At 43.0% G+C, this 13,887-nt stretch overlaps 1 protein-coding gene across 4 annotated transcripts in view; it reads right to left on the bottom strand.

The window, feature by feature from the left end:
- Kat6a (lysine acetyltransferase 6A) overlaps window positions 1-13,887 on the bottom strand; it is an 82,161-nt gene that overhangs the window by 5,327 nt on the left and 62,947 nt on the right. For all 4 annotated transcript variants that reach the window (XM_085844081.1, XM_085844079.1, XM_029481030.2 and 1 more), the window contains 7 exons: window positions 12,377-12,518; window positions 10,583-10,744; window positions 9,551-9,644; window positions 6,603-6,834; window positions 5,675-5,882; window positions 3,410-4,009; window positions 214-532 (listed from right to left, as the gene is read on the bottom strand). In XM_085844081.1, coding sequence (XP_085700207.1) covers window positions 214-532; window positions 3,410-4,009; window positions 5,675-5,882; window positions 6,603-6,834; window positions 9,551-9,644; window positions 10,583-10,744; window positions 12,377-12,518 — 1,757 coding nt within the window. The remainder of the gene's footprint in view (window positions 1-213; window positions 533-3,409; window positions 4,010-5,674; window positions 5,883-6,602; window positions 6,835-9,550; window positions 9,645-10,582; window positions 10,745-12,376; window positions 12,519-13,887) is intronic.

The raw sequence follows: 13,887 nt of genomic DNA on the forward strand, positions 1-13,887 counted from the left end.
AAGCAAGAAGAGATCAGGTTAAAGAAGAACGTTTAAATGCAGAAGTGACTATGGATATACCCCATATCTGCAGAGGTTGCCAACCTTTCCCCTTCCTGTCTTAGTGAGTTGTGTTCATTCCCAACCCTTTGGGGAAGGAAGGGTCTGTAGCGACTACTTCTGTATTTTCAAAGACACACAGAAACTACTCTAAGGAACAGTGTGTAAACCTACCATCTGCGTCGTCTGACTCCTCCTCCTCCTCCTCCTCTTCCTCTTTAGACGGCCTCTTTGAGGAGGACTGGCACCTAAGGATGTCCTGTGAGGACAGGCAATGGAAGTACCCTCTGGGGAAGAGCTCACTTTCGTCCTCCTCCTCCTCCTCTTCATCCATCTCAAATGTAGGCTCCAGTCGTGGCATTGGTCTCTCTGAGTCAGAGTCTTCGAAAGGCTCATCTAACACCTCCGTGGTCTCAGAGATGGTCTCTGTGACTACACTGCTATTGTGGTGTTTCCGCTTGCGGACTCTTCGTCTTCGGTGAAGAATCGGTTTCTATGTAATAAAGAAAGCAGGTATTTTATTTATAGTAATGAGCTTTCTTCCCTGCTTTAACACAAAAGTTTTAAAACTTTGCAGAACTAGCATATTTAAAACAAAGATGCAGTTTGCCAGCAGATATTCTGGTAAAGACAAAGTGTTAAGAACACAGAGATGTGTGTGGTCAGTGAGGTGGCTCCACAGGTGAAGTTTCCTGTGCAAACTGGGCAACCTGACAACCTGGGATCAACCTTGGATCCCATATACAAGTGGGAACTAAATCCTTAGAAATGTCCCCTGACCTCTACACACCCGCCAAGCACAAGCCCACCAACACATACACATGTACTCTTACACGCGCACACACACACACAGGGGAAGGGAAGGAAAGGGAAGGGGGAAGAGGGAAGGAGGGGAAGGAGAGGAAGGAGGGAAGGGGGAAGGAGGGGAAGGGGAATAGGGGAATGGGGGAAGGGGGAAGGAGGGGAAGGGGAATAGGGGAATGGGGGAATGGGAGGAACAACAAAATCTGCACAGATTTTGGGCACTAAGGCCAGCTCTGATATGAAGAGCAAGTGTCCAGAGAGCACATGGTGTTAGTACATCTTCTCAGCTCAGCGACATTTTACACTTTATAACGCCGCCTGCTCCAATGCTGAAGTGCCTCAGAGACTGCGCCCTCTACTTCTGTTCAAGAGCAAAAGGAATAGAAACATTCCATCTTATACATCACCATGCATTAGCAGATCAATAAATCTGCACGCCATTTGGGGAAACTAGTTAGAGCAGAGCACAGAAATGCAGAGCAGAAATGTATTCACTTGACAGAGAAGAAAAGGCAGCAGCAGCAGCACTGCCTGAAACTTGGCGCACTCAGCACACACTTACACGGCTGACCTAAGAGCTTACATAACACAGTGATGTCACCAAGCTACAGAGACAATAGCCCAGGAGTGACTGAATCACATCCTTGTACAGAGGCTAGAAAGGTTAGCACTTACTCAAGGTCATACATCTAGGCCATAAAATAATCCTAGAGTCTCCTTCAGTAAATTTTAAGAATGTCTAAGTACTTTGCATACAAGTTCACTGGCTGTTACAATATTTTTTGTGTGTTTTCTACACATTTACTTTTTTATTTACAATTACTTTTTAAATTTTATTTATGTGTGTATTTATGTACATGGGTACTTTGTCTGCACGTACATCTGCACACCAGACAATGGTGAGCTGCCATGTGGATGCTAGGAATTGAACTCAGGACCTTTGGAAGAGCAGTGAGTACCTTAACCACTGACCCATCGCTCTAACACCCAATACTAGTGTTTTCTTTTTTTTTTTTTTAACACAAGAAAATAGCATATTTGTTTTACCACATAAACTGGAGAAATAAACCCTAGGATGGCAAAGATACATTCTTTTTGTTTGTTTGTTTGTTTGTTTGTTTGTTTGTTTTGGGTTTTTTGGGTTTTTTTGAGACAGGGTTTCTCTGTGTAGCCCTGGCTGTCCTGGAACTCACTCTGTAGACCAGGCTGGCCTCCAACTCAGAAATCCACCTGCCTCTGCCACCACATCCGGCTGCAAAGATACATTCTTTATGATCATGCAATCAACAGGAGAGTTAATCACTTTAAGTTTTCTCTACTTCAACATCTACTGAGAATTTTCAAGTTAGAGTAAAAATAGCTCTGCTCCTTAGAGAAGGGCTGATTCTGCAGCAGAGGCAAGAAATATTTCAGATCAATTTGTAGGACCTTGTACTATCAGAAAGCACGTAAAACAAAAGAAACTCGCCATGACAATGATACTGTGAGTATAAACAGGAGCAACACAACAAACATAGCCAGTGCTGGATGGGAGGCACTAAGTTTAAAACAGTGCTACAAACTCAAGTACCAGGTCCTTTCTAATGGAGACGGCAGAAGGGACCTATCTAATCTATGCAGGTGCTCTGCTGCTACAGTGAGTAGCCACACACAGGCTAAGTCCATCTGCACTGATGCCTTTCCTCTTCCCCAGGGAAAAGGGGAAACAAAGTAACAGCAGCAGCAGCAGCAGCAGCAGCAGCAGCAGCAGCAGCAGCAGCAGCAGCAGCAGCGAAACCCAGGAGGGCCAAGGCCAACAGCAAAGTGGAGTCTTCTAACTGACTCCCATATGCCACACAATGCAATACCCACCAGATGATGTGATGAGACTAGTGCTTGCTTCTCTGCCTCCTTTGCCTTACTCTCAAATGCATTACCTCATTCTACTTAATGATGGATAACAGATAAAATACTTGAACTCACAACCTTCAAGGTCACACTAAAGACAATCAAAGTCTGAGAAATTCACAACCCAGAAGAGAATAACTAACATAACATGGAAAGTTTGGTGGGATCCTAAGCAGAGAAAGGCCGCTGAGGCCAACAAGAACTCTGAATAAAGCATGGTCTGTACTAAGTAATGCCTATGTTGAACGGTGACGAATGTGCCTCACACAGGCACTGAGTCTGGAGCTTATGAGAACTTTGTGTTATGTCTTTGCATTAATGGTGCAAATCTAAAATACATTCTTAAAGGTCTTCCTTTAAACAGCCCTGCACTTTTTAATAGCCCTGCTACAGAAAGGAGTGACCTCGTGGCTCTGGGTGAGATAGCTGCCTCTCCTCTCCTGGCTGGAATGTGGCAGCCTGCATTGTGACTGGCCTGGGCAATGCAGACCACAGCTTGGCACATGTCTGCCAAAGAGCAGTCAGTGCCACCGTACCAGGAGCTACACTTTCCAGGACTTTAGTTACTTGCCCTCCTGCGTCTGCAGTTTCAGGTTTATGAGACTACTGCAGAACTGCACGGCACAGCAAGCCACATAGCAAGCCTCAACCTTAGAGGACGGACACAAAGATGCATCACCTTTCTTTTCAGTGTGGGCTTTGTCAGAATTGGTGGCGAGTTTGACCGGGGACTCTCTGGCTCTTCCTCCTCCTCACTGCTCTCGCTGAAGCCCCTAAAGACAGCCCTGTCACCATCGGTATAGCAGCACGGAAGCCGGTCATTTCCTTCTGGCAATCGGCACTTCAGGGTCTCAGGGCTTTTCTTCAGCTGTCCTCGCCACAACTCAACGCTCTCACTGAACCTCCCCTTGGGGATGTCTGGTTTCCCGTCTGCTTGCACTTGAGGGGCTGCCAACTGCTCTTCCATCTCAGTGAACCGTTCTTGGGAGGTTTCTGACTTTTCCTCGCAGTCTCCGTATTGCTCTTGAGAAGCGGATAATGTCTCATCCACAAGCATCTTAGAATCTTTATCACCAAAACGTTCTTGTGTCTTTCTGTTCTTCCTCCCACAGCGGCCCCTCCGAGGTGGCTGGCTGTTTGCAGGAAGACTGTCCCGGGGAAGGGCCTGTTTGCTCAAACGTGAAGAACTGGCTAGTTCCTTAACTTCTGGCTTCTTTTCAGTTTCTATTGAAGAGGAAGACTCCTGATCTTTTTTCTCCCGAGACGCAGACTTCCCCACCTAATTAAGGAAAACAAAACAAACAAAAACAACATTGATTTTTTTCAGTCTGTTTGGTTAAGATAATTCTCATAACAATACAATGAAGTATTATGATGCTAGTCTCTAAATGAGGTAACTGGAGGCCCAAATTCAGAACTCCGACTCTATTTTGTGCTCATAACCACTAAGAAATGCCATCTTTGATATCAAAGTAAGTGTTTGTGGTCTTATAGATGGTAGATGAGATTATAACATTTTATAGAAATGAAAAATTGAAAAACTAGGAAGAACAGGTTATAATAGTGGTTCTCAGCCTTTGTAACGCTGCCACCCTTTAATGCAGTTCCTCATGTTGTGGCGACCCCCAACCATAACATTATTTCATAGCTACTACGTAAGTGTAATTGTGCTACTGTTACGAATCATAGTGTAAATATCTGTGTTTTCCCATGGTCTTAGAAGACCCTGTGAAGGGGTCATGACCATAGGTTGAGAACCGCTGGGCTATAGGAACGTGCTCCAAGAGAAGTAGATATCCAAGAAATATGGGAAATCTTAAAAAAAAATTTTTGAATGTTTAATTTAAATTAAAATCCAATAAAGTAGATGACTTTTTTTTTTTTCTCTCTCACCTATCAGAGGAGGACATAAAGGATGAAAGCGCTACTTAAAAAAAAGTCAAAGGAAATCCCAAACAAGTTATGTATAACCTGAAGAAAAACAATGAAACTGATGCAGCTTATCGTCCATCACTAACGCTCTGAAGGCATCTGAGCATTCAGTGAGATTTCCAGTGGTCTAGTGAAAACAGATGTATGCTCATAATCTCTTTAATGCTCTGTATGAAGGAAAACGCACTTTGATTTCATTTTAACAGCTGTCATATTGAAAGTCAATTCAGAGTTTTAATTACTATATAGCTTAGAATGCAACCCTTCCTGGTAAATAGTAATCATGAACACAGTCAGAAGACTAATGGTTTCCTGGTGGTCTCACCCTTCAAAAACAAACGTAGCTAAGAGCAATTTTCCTGAAGTGTCTATCATTAAAATACACTCTGAAGTTCTAGTGAGTATGTGCATGTACATGTTTGTATACGTGTGAGTCTGTACAAGTTCTCTCTCTCTCTCTCTCTCTCTCTCTCTCACACACACACACACACACACACACACACACACAAATGGAGTCAAGAAGACAACTGTGGGTAACTATCCTTCCTTTCTATATATATATATATATATATATATGTATATATATATGTATATATATGTATATATATATGAGTGTCATGTGTGCACCACATGCTTGATGTCTAGCTCTTAGACTGCCATGACTGTCATGAGAATTGAACCTGGGTCCTCTGCAAAAGGAGCAAGGACTCCCGATGACTGAGACATCTCTTCAGCCCCTGTACCTTTCTTTGTGAGATGAGGTCTCTCTGTATTTGAGACTCACCAAGGCTAACCTGTGGGGTTTCCTCCCATCTCCACCTCCCCAGCACTGGAGTTACACGTGGGGGATACTGTGCCCAGCTTTGTAAAATGAGTCCCAGGGATCAAAGTCTTCTAGTTTAAATATTTTCATCAACTAAGCATGTTATCTCCCTGGTCCTCTAGTAAGGATATTTTGTTTATATTATATTACATATATTTATAAAAGCCATAATAACCTTCATACCCTTACCCTGGTGTCTAGCTCTCTTTCTTGGCCTTGGGGCTCTTCTTTCTCTCCCTCATCAGCCTCCTCGTCTTCGTCCTCGGAGACCACAGAGTTGGAGACTATGACTGGAGTCCAGCGTAAGCACTCTGGATCTACATCTACAGGCCGAAGGTTCAGCTGCAGCTTTGCCATGTGATCCTGGATAAGTTTCTCCCGGCGGATAATCACAAATCTACAACCAGAGAAAAGTTTATAGCAATCAACAATGTATAAGACATGATAGTGAACAGGGAGACACAACCCTAAGACCCTAGAGATGAGAGTTTCAGAAGCAGCTGCTTGGAAAGATGGAGCAGGCACTGTGAGCACAAGGGCTAGGGCCACACTCATGTCACTGTGACAGACAGAGGCTGCTCATGCAGCCCCACTGCCCACAGCTCACCGGTGCTCTCCTCCCTGCTCCCCTGAGCCCCTTTCCTAGCCTTCTTTATTCACCTCAAATGGTTTGTAACTTGTGAGCTTTTCTGACCATTTTAAGCAAAAGTAAATTCTGTCCTTCCTTTTAACATGTATTTTACTTAGTGTCAGATATAGGAGGTAAACTAAGTAAAATGAACATATTTTACTTAACGACAATGATTTTTAGAGCAGCTACTTCTTCACATTAGAAGGGAGGAAGCTTCTTAGAAGATAACTAGATAAACTCTAAGATGAACAATTCGGTGGCTTAGGGGCAAACCTCATAGAGTAGAAAAAGTCTGTGTGTGTTCACCAGACCTGACCACCACAGAAAGAAGTGATGACCTACCTGGCCGCACAGATCTTGTCTGAGGGCTCACAGCAGGTATCCAGAGACTGATACCTGACTTGTGTTGTCACCTTTCCCATAACCCCTCAGCCGCCTAGTCAGCGTGATCACATGCGTAAAGTATACAGAGGGTGTGACACTCACTGGTCACTGCGGAAGTCCAGCATTCGTAGGTGGTGCAGTGTGGACGTGATGTCCTGAGGGCAGACTCCAGTCAGCTTGCTCAGCTTCTTGATGCTGATCTGCTTGTCATTTTGGTGATAAAGGCACTCCAGGATCACACTCTTCCAGTAAGCCATGTAGGAGAGACGACCTAGATCTGATAATGGTTTCTCAGGAGAGCCTGCTTGGCCTTCACGCTTTGATAACAAATAACCTAAGAAACCCAGGTTACAAATGTATCAGAGATCTTAACAATATTTCTTCAACAACCAATCAAAGTGCTATCATCAATTTCCCTTTCAAAGACAATTCCTTCAAAGATGGAGACTAAACTTGTAAATCTACTTTAAAACAATTCTCAGGGAAGATTATATGTTTATATATTGAACATTAAAAGCTAATAATATTTTGTCTATAGTCAACCTGTCTTGTTAAAATATCCAAACTTCTAAAAACAAATAAAGGTTTCTAGGAACAAGCTGTATGAGTAAGATTAAAGTAAAAAAATATTTAAATTTCCATGTACTACCAGAAGGGACAGAAAAAAATAAAATAAAATAAAATCTTTGTTTTATCTGAACCACTAGAGGGCGACACCTATCTGTGATCCAAGGACCACAATATGTGTGTGACCCAAGGATGCATTGGCTATGTGGAATCCTACTAGGATTGTGGCTTCTGCCTCCTCCAGCCTTGCTATGAGGTTTGTGCTTAGCCTTACTGTAACTTGTTAGGCCATATTTGGTGGATATCTCTGAGAGGCCAGCTCTTTCTTTTTTTAAAGGGAAACAGAGAAAGGGAGTAGAGGGAGGGACTGGGAAGAGTGGAGGGAGAACAAGGAACAGATGAGAGGGGGAGGGGCAGGAGGAGGGGGAGGGGAGGAGGGAGATTGTGGCTCCTCTGGGAAGGACTAGTGCACACTCTTTGCTGCCTCAAACTTGGGAAGCATGAGTGTGCTCTGGGGAGCATGCTATGGTATTCTCCTCTAGTTTAGTACAAAGCTTTCAAGAACTGCAAATAAAGAGAAGGGACAAAAGTTTTCAGAAAAAAAAAATCACTGAAAATACAAACAGTAGAAAAGAAATCACTTTTATCATTCAGGAATATTTAAAATCAGTCTAAGAATGGTAATCTAGAAAAATACATTACACTAGAAAAGGTTAAGATACAGTTAACAAACACACCTCAAAAATATTAACATGAGTATAATATTTCCCTAACTTTGTTTGCCTTTGTGAGATAAGGTCTTTCTTGTGTGGCACCTGGGGGCTCAAGCTTCCCTCCCACGTGTTGTGATTAGCAGTATGCAACCCCTATGCCCAACCCCACGTACACACATCACTCAACACAGTCAGAGGCAAGGAAAGCAAGCTTAAGTGGCTCAGATGAGAATTAAGTTCTCAGGACTAGAATCAAAACTCTTAAATTGGGCCAGACACTGTAGCACTCCAGTATTCAGGAGCCAGAGGCAGGCAGTTCTTTGTGAGTTCCAGGCTAGCCAGGGATTCAGAGTGGAAATCCAAACAACAAAACAAAGTATCATTAGTGTTATTCATTATTTCTGCATGGTGTCTTTTCAACAATTCTTCAGACTATCACAGTGATGTTTTGTGTATGCTAGGTCCAGGGAGTGGCACTATTAGAAGGTGTAGCCCTGTTGGAGTGGGTAGAGCCCTGTTGGAGTGGGTGTGTCACTGTGGGTGTGGGCTTTAAGACCCTCATCCTAGCGGCCTGAAAGTCAGTGTTCTGCTAGCGAAGATGTAGAACTCTCAGCTCCTCCTGCACCATGCCTATCTGGATGCTGCCATGCTCCTGCCTTGATGATAATGGACTGAGCCTCTGAACCTGTAAGCCAGCCCCGGTTAAATGTTGTCCTTACAAGAGTTGTCTTGGTTATTCATGCATGGTGTCTCTTCACAGAAGTAAAACCTAACTAAGACAGTCACTTTAGAAACAGGATGCATGTCTCACCATTTCCTCTCTAGAACTGTTAGCTTTCACTTTCTAACTCAGATGAAATCATTTCCTGTAAGATCTATTTTCTAGGGCATTTTAAAGCTGTGCTATGTTTTTTGTTTTTTTTTAAATTGGTAGAAGTGTAACTAAACATACACATTTACTCAGATAATGGGACAAAGCAAACAGGCAACGCAGTCCTTCTCTATGGACGTCATTAAGTAGCTACACAGCAGATATGCAGCATTCCTGATGTGCTGGCAATCAGCGTCACTGCACATAACTAAGTTCTACCAGAATTCAGCAATGCACATTAAAGACACTACCGTAGTGTGTGTGTGTGTCTGTGTGTGTGTGTGTGTGTGTGTGTGCGCGCGCGCGCAACTTCTAGAGGGTGGTTCTTTTCTTCTATCACGTGAGTTACAGGGATTAAGCTCAAGTCATCTGGCTTGGTAGCAAGTTCCTTGACCAACTAACTGAACCATCTTGCTGGCCCCCATAAAACTGTATTTGGTATTATTTATGAAAAGATATTTTGTACCAAGCCAAAAGAAAAAGGACCATAGCTTTAAGTTTAAGAACCTGGGCTGGAGAGATGGCTCAGCAGTTAAGAGCACTGGCTGCTCTTCTGAAGGTCCTGAGTTCAAATCCCAACAACCACATGGTGGTTCACAACCATCAGTAGAGCTACAGTGTACTCATTCATATACATAAAATAAATAAATCTTTTACAAAAAGTTTAAGAAGCTACCACAATAATGTGGTGAGAAATGGAGAGGCAACTCAGTGGGTAAAGATGATTGCTACCAAGCTGATGACCAGCCTGGTCACTGTCCAGGGCACACAGGCAGAGGGGACACTGACTCCTCCTGCATGCTGTTCCCGAGTTCCACATGCATACTGTGGGACATAATAAATTTAAAGGTGGTGGTGCTGGGGAGGATACAATGAGAAAACGTGAATGCAGTCCTTACTGAAATCGATGAGGAACCTGCCGTAGCCCTTACGTTGGTACTGGGGGAGAATCATGATACAGGAGACATTGTATTTCTGCTGGCAGTGCTTTTCCTAGTGGAGAACAAGAAGCCAAGTGTTAGAACAATAGTCGGGTAAAGATGAACAGCAGTGCTAGTCATTAAAAACAAACACTACCAGCCAAAGCCGTCATGGGCCTTTGGGAGAGCAATGCACATCAAGAAAAGACCACTGGGAGAAGGCAGGACAACGCTCATCACTACCACAGGTGCAGTGCAACCACCCCAAGAAGGCAGTGACAGAAAACACAGTGATTCCATCATCTACAACAAGCTGCCACCACACCCAAGTCCTGATGCCCAAACTCAGCAAAGGAATCTGAGCACCCAGGGGTTGGCAGCCCCATGCCAGTACAGCATTTTTGGCAGCTCCTGCACTGCTACAGAGGGCAAGTTACCATGGACTATATCACCAGCTCTACACAAAATATTCCTAAATGTGGGGCACAAACACATTTCCATAAAGTAGCTGATTTATTTTCAATCCTATTTAACTAGGAAAGTAGCCCAAAAGACCCGTTACAAAGCTAAGCCTTTCCAGCCGCCTGTTTCACACACTTAAAACTTTTACCGTGGATTTGCTTTAAGTACAACTGTCAGATATTTTGAGTAGAAACTACACTTCCATGCCTAAAACTCCAGTTAGAGAGTGTTTCTGTTGGTAAAGAACCCAGAGGCAATGCCAGTGTTTATCTCACAGGCTCTACCTGTTATCACCATGGGACTAGAGGTCGTTTTAGAGTTTTTCCTCTTGAGTATTACCACAGTTCTTTCTCCTAGGAGAATAGTCTGTTGAATGTTACTAGGCATCTTCTAGCATTGTTAAGTTTCTGAATATTCCTTCTACTTCCTTTCTGAGAAAGCTAGAAGTTTATCTACAAGGTTTTACATGTTGCTGTATCCCCTCCGAGAACTAGGAGACTATCCCAGATTTCTACATGAATTCAAACAATCTGAAACTGACATACTTACTTTAGAAAAGTAGCCAACAAGGTGGCAGCCCTTGACATCATTCTGTGTTAGAACATAGAAAAGAAATGGCTCCACGTCATAATAGAGTGTTTTGTGGTCAAGAAACAACTTTGCCAAGAGACACAGATTTTGACAATAAATGGTACTCACGTTCCCATCAACCTAAGGGAAAACAAACAAGACAGAACGTGATCAGGAGACTGCTCCTGGTTCTGGAATCACACATAGCAGCTACACACGTCACTAGGTTCCTTCTTAGTCTAGCCTAGGAGAGGTTGTCGGTGATCAGGACACACAGCCTAGAGACTAGCCTCTGAAATGGCAGGATGACAGTACCTGCTGCTCTAAGTTGACCAAATGCATCTTCTAATATCCTAACGTCATCAAGCCTGAACTGATAGATGAGGAGGGAAGTGAGAACCTAGATGTGAAATGGCTGTGTTGGTTTCCTAAAAGAATTAACTTCAGCCTACAAGCTTCATTTTCAAAAGTATTTTCATTTAACAAAAGATCTGAGTGTAATCTCCTCTGAAATTTACTCACTAGGTAAAGTATGCCAAGACTGATATCCCAGAAGCAGCCTGGCACAGTACTGTCTCGGCCTACCATGAGGAGGCACAGCCACAGACAGAATTACAGAAAGTGTTAAGTCCTGCCACTCAGCAGTACCAGGCAGTGTCCTAGGTAAGCACCTGGCCAGGGAGACTCAAGGTGGCCAAGACCAGGAGCACGGTGCTCTGTCCATCCTGACATCCTGTGTCTTGGGCTGAAGTTTGCTCTTTTATGAAAAGGGTGATGGGTCCCCATGTGAATATCCTGAGATACTGCCACACAAACTGCAGTCCTTGATGATCACCCAAACATGACTTCTTATAGAACACATACCTACTAATCTATGGAAATGTCAAGAAGCAATTTGCTCTTGATCACTCTTAACCCATCTGTATACTTCCCCCGACATCTCCAACTCCTAAGTGAAGTGCTCCCTCTACTGATGAACTACCTTGCCATCCACTAAAGGAGACCGAGGAGACCCAGGTCATCTGAAAACCTATCACTGCATTAAATAACAGGACCCACATACATGGACTCAATATCTGGCATTCAAACCATACAACTGTGGATCAAGAAGTTAAAGACCACTGTTAATGATAACGCAGAACCACAGACTCATGTAACACATGCCATCACTGTATCATCCTATTAGGATTGGTTCATGATACTAAACACACTTCTGTAAAATATTAGTTTTGAATAACAGAAACAGTTTATTACTGTTGTTTTGGTTTTGGTTTTTTTACCCTGAGATTGTAACTCAGGTTGGCCTGGAACTCACTGTGTAGCCCAGGCTGGCCTCAACTTCATGGCAATCCTCCTGCCTTGGCCTTCTGAGATTATAGGTCTAAGACAATATCCCTGCTCTACAAAGCCTTTCTAAATGCTCTACTTCACAGATTCTGAGATCTATTTTTATCACATCCTTGCATAACATAAAAACTGGCTGGCATTTTGTCAAGTGGGATCTCAAAAATCTTAATTAGCAGTATTTTCCCCTTCTGGTGCTATAAAGCATAATAAGTAAGCTGTATCATGACGGGTGTTTTGAGTCAGTGACATCAGAGTACTTATTGTAAGCACAGGCGCATGGAGGCAGCCACCGTCCCACCTGGACTGCCCTCTCTGTTCCTCAGACCCAGGAGCTATCTGACTCGGCAGTGAGTGAACAACAGATCTAGCACAGAGAGCACTGGGTTTGAAATGGTCAGGAAGACAGGTACTAGACAGCTACCTTACCTCAAAGACAGAAATATTATTCTTTCGGTAAATCTCATTGGCAGGAGGATGGAACCAACCACATTTCTTCATGTGCTGCTGTAGAATAGTTCTACTTTTCATATATTTTAGACAGAACTCACAAAGATACAATTTAGGCAGCCTGCAAATGATAATTAAAATAGGCTTTATAGTTATAAATCTTCAAACTCTCACGACTCTTCACTCTTCTGCGTCACATTCCCACCCATGTTAGAGTGGGAAGAGCAGGGCGGGAGGATATAACTCGATGGTCAGAGGCACTGCTGCTGGGCTTGACTCCCCAGACAGACATGGTAAATGGAGAGGAATGCCTCCCACAAGCTGTCCTCTGACTTCTATGTGTGCCACCCCCAAAACAAAAATAATTAACTTTTAAAAAGTGGTAAGAGTGTAGCTTTTTTTTCCTACGGAAGTAGGAAGGGGACACCCCAAACTTTAAGTAGCAGCCACCAACTAAATAGCAGCACAAGGGCAGAAGTGAGAAGTCAAGCTACCTAGCTCAGGGGTTTTCCTATTAAACTAAAAATTCCCTTTCTTTTAAAGTCAATCAACAGATCTGAAAAACCCCACATTGTTACCCCTGGAGAATCTCCAATAAGCAGAATAAAGCTATAGATTCCCGATTCCTTCCTTCCTTCCTTCATCATTCCTGTCTTGATTTCAGGAAATAAGCTCTTGGATACTTACCAGGTGTCAGACTCTGTGCTAGAGACTTATACGTGTGTACGCAGTGCTAGGCAAAGTGGACATGAAGTGTATACTGTAAAATCATACTTTTTAAGTGCTTTTAAGTATGAAATTATAACACTGAATATGTTTGGGGAAGTTAAGCTATACTGTATACCACATCCTTTCTGTCCCTAAAGTTCTGTTTCTATCCTTCCCTGGTTTAAACATCAACAAAAACAAATAACATTGTATGAAGAAAGCCTGTTAGTCAAAATTTTGTTATTTTGGGCAGGGCCTGGTAGCATTTGTTTAATCCAAGCATCCAGAGACAGAGATAGGCATATCTCTGTGAGTTCAAGGCCAGCAAGGGCTATATAGTGAGACCCTAACTAAAAAAAAAAAAAAAAAAAATTATCATGCTGGGCTGGAGAGACAGCTGTGCAATCCAGGTTATGTGAGACAGTCTCGGCACTGGGGAGGAATGGTGCTGGATATTTAGCTCAGTGGTAGAGAGCTTACAAGCGCAAAGTTGCCCTGGGTTATGTTCCTATCTGTAAAAATAAAATAATAATAATAAAAAAAAAAACAAAAGCTAGGTGTGGTGGTGCCTTTAATCCCAGCACTTGGTAGGCAGAGACAGATAGATCTCTGAGTTCCAGGCCAGCCAAGTTTACATAGCAAGACCCTGTTTCAAAATAAACCAACCAAACAAACAAAAAACAAAGACAAAAAAAAAAATCACAAAAAGGACAGAAAACCAAACCAAAACAAAGACCAAGTTAAAACTTAGGCTGTGCTGGTTTATCTCTGGAATCAGTCGT

This window comes from Mus caroli, unplaced genomic scaffold (genome assembly GCF_978045245.1).
Source record: "Mus caroli unplaced genomic scaffold, Mus_caroli_1 scaffold_10, whole genome shotgun sequence".
In the NCBI taxonomy this organism is placed as follows: domain Eukaryota; kingdom Metazoa; phylum Chordata; class Mammalia; order Rodentia; family Muridae; genus Mus; species Mus caroli.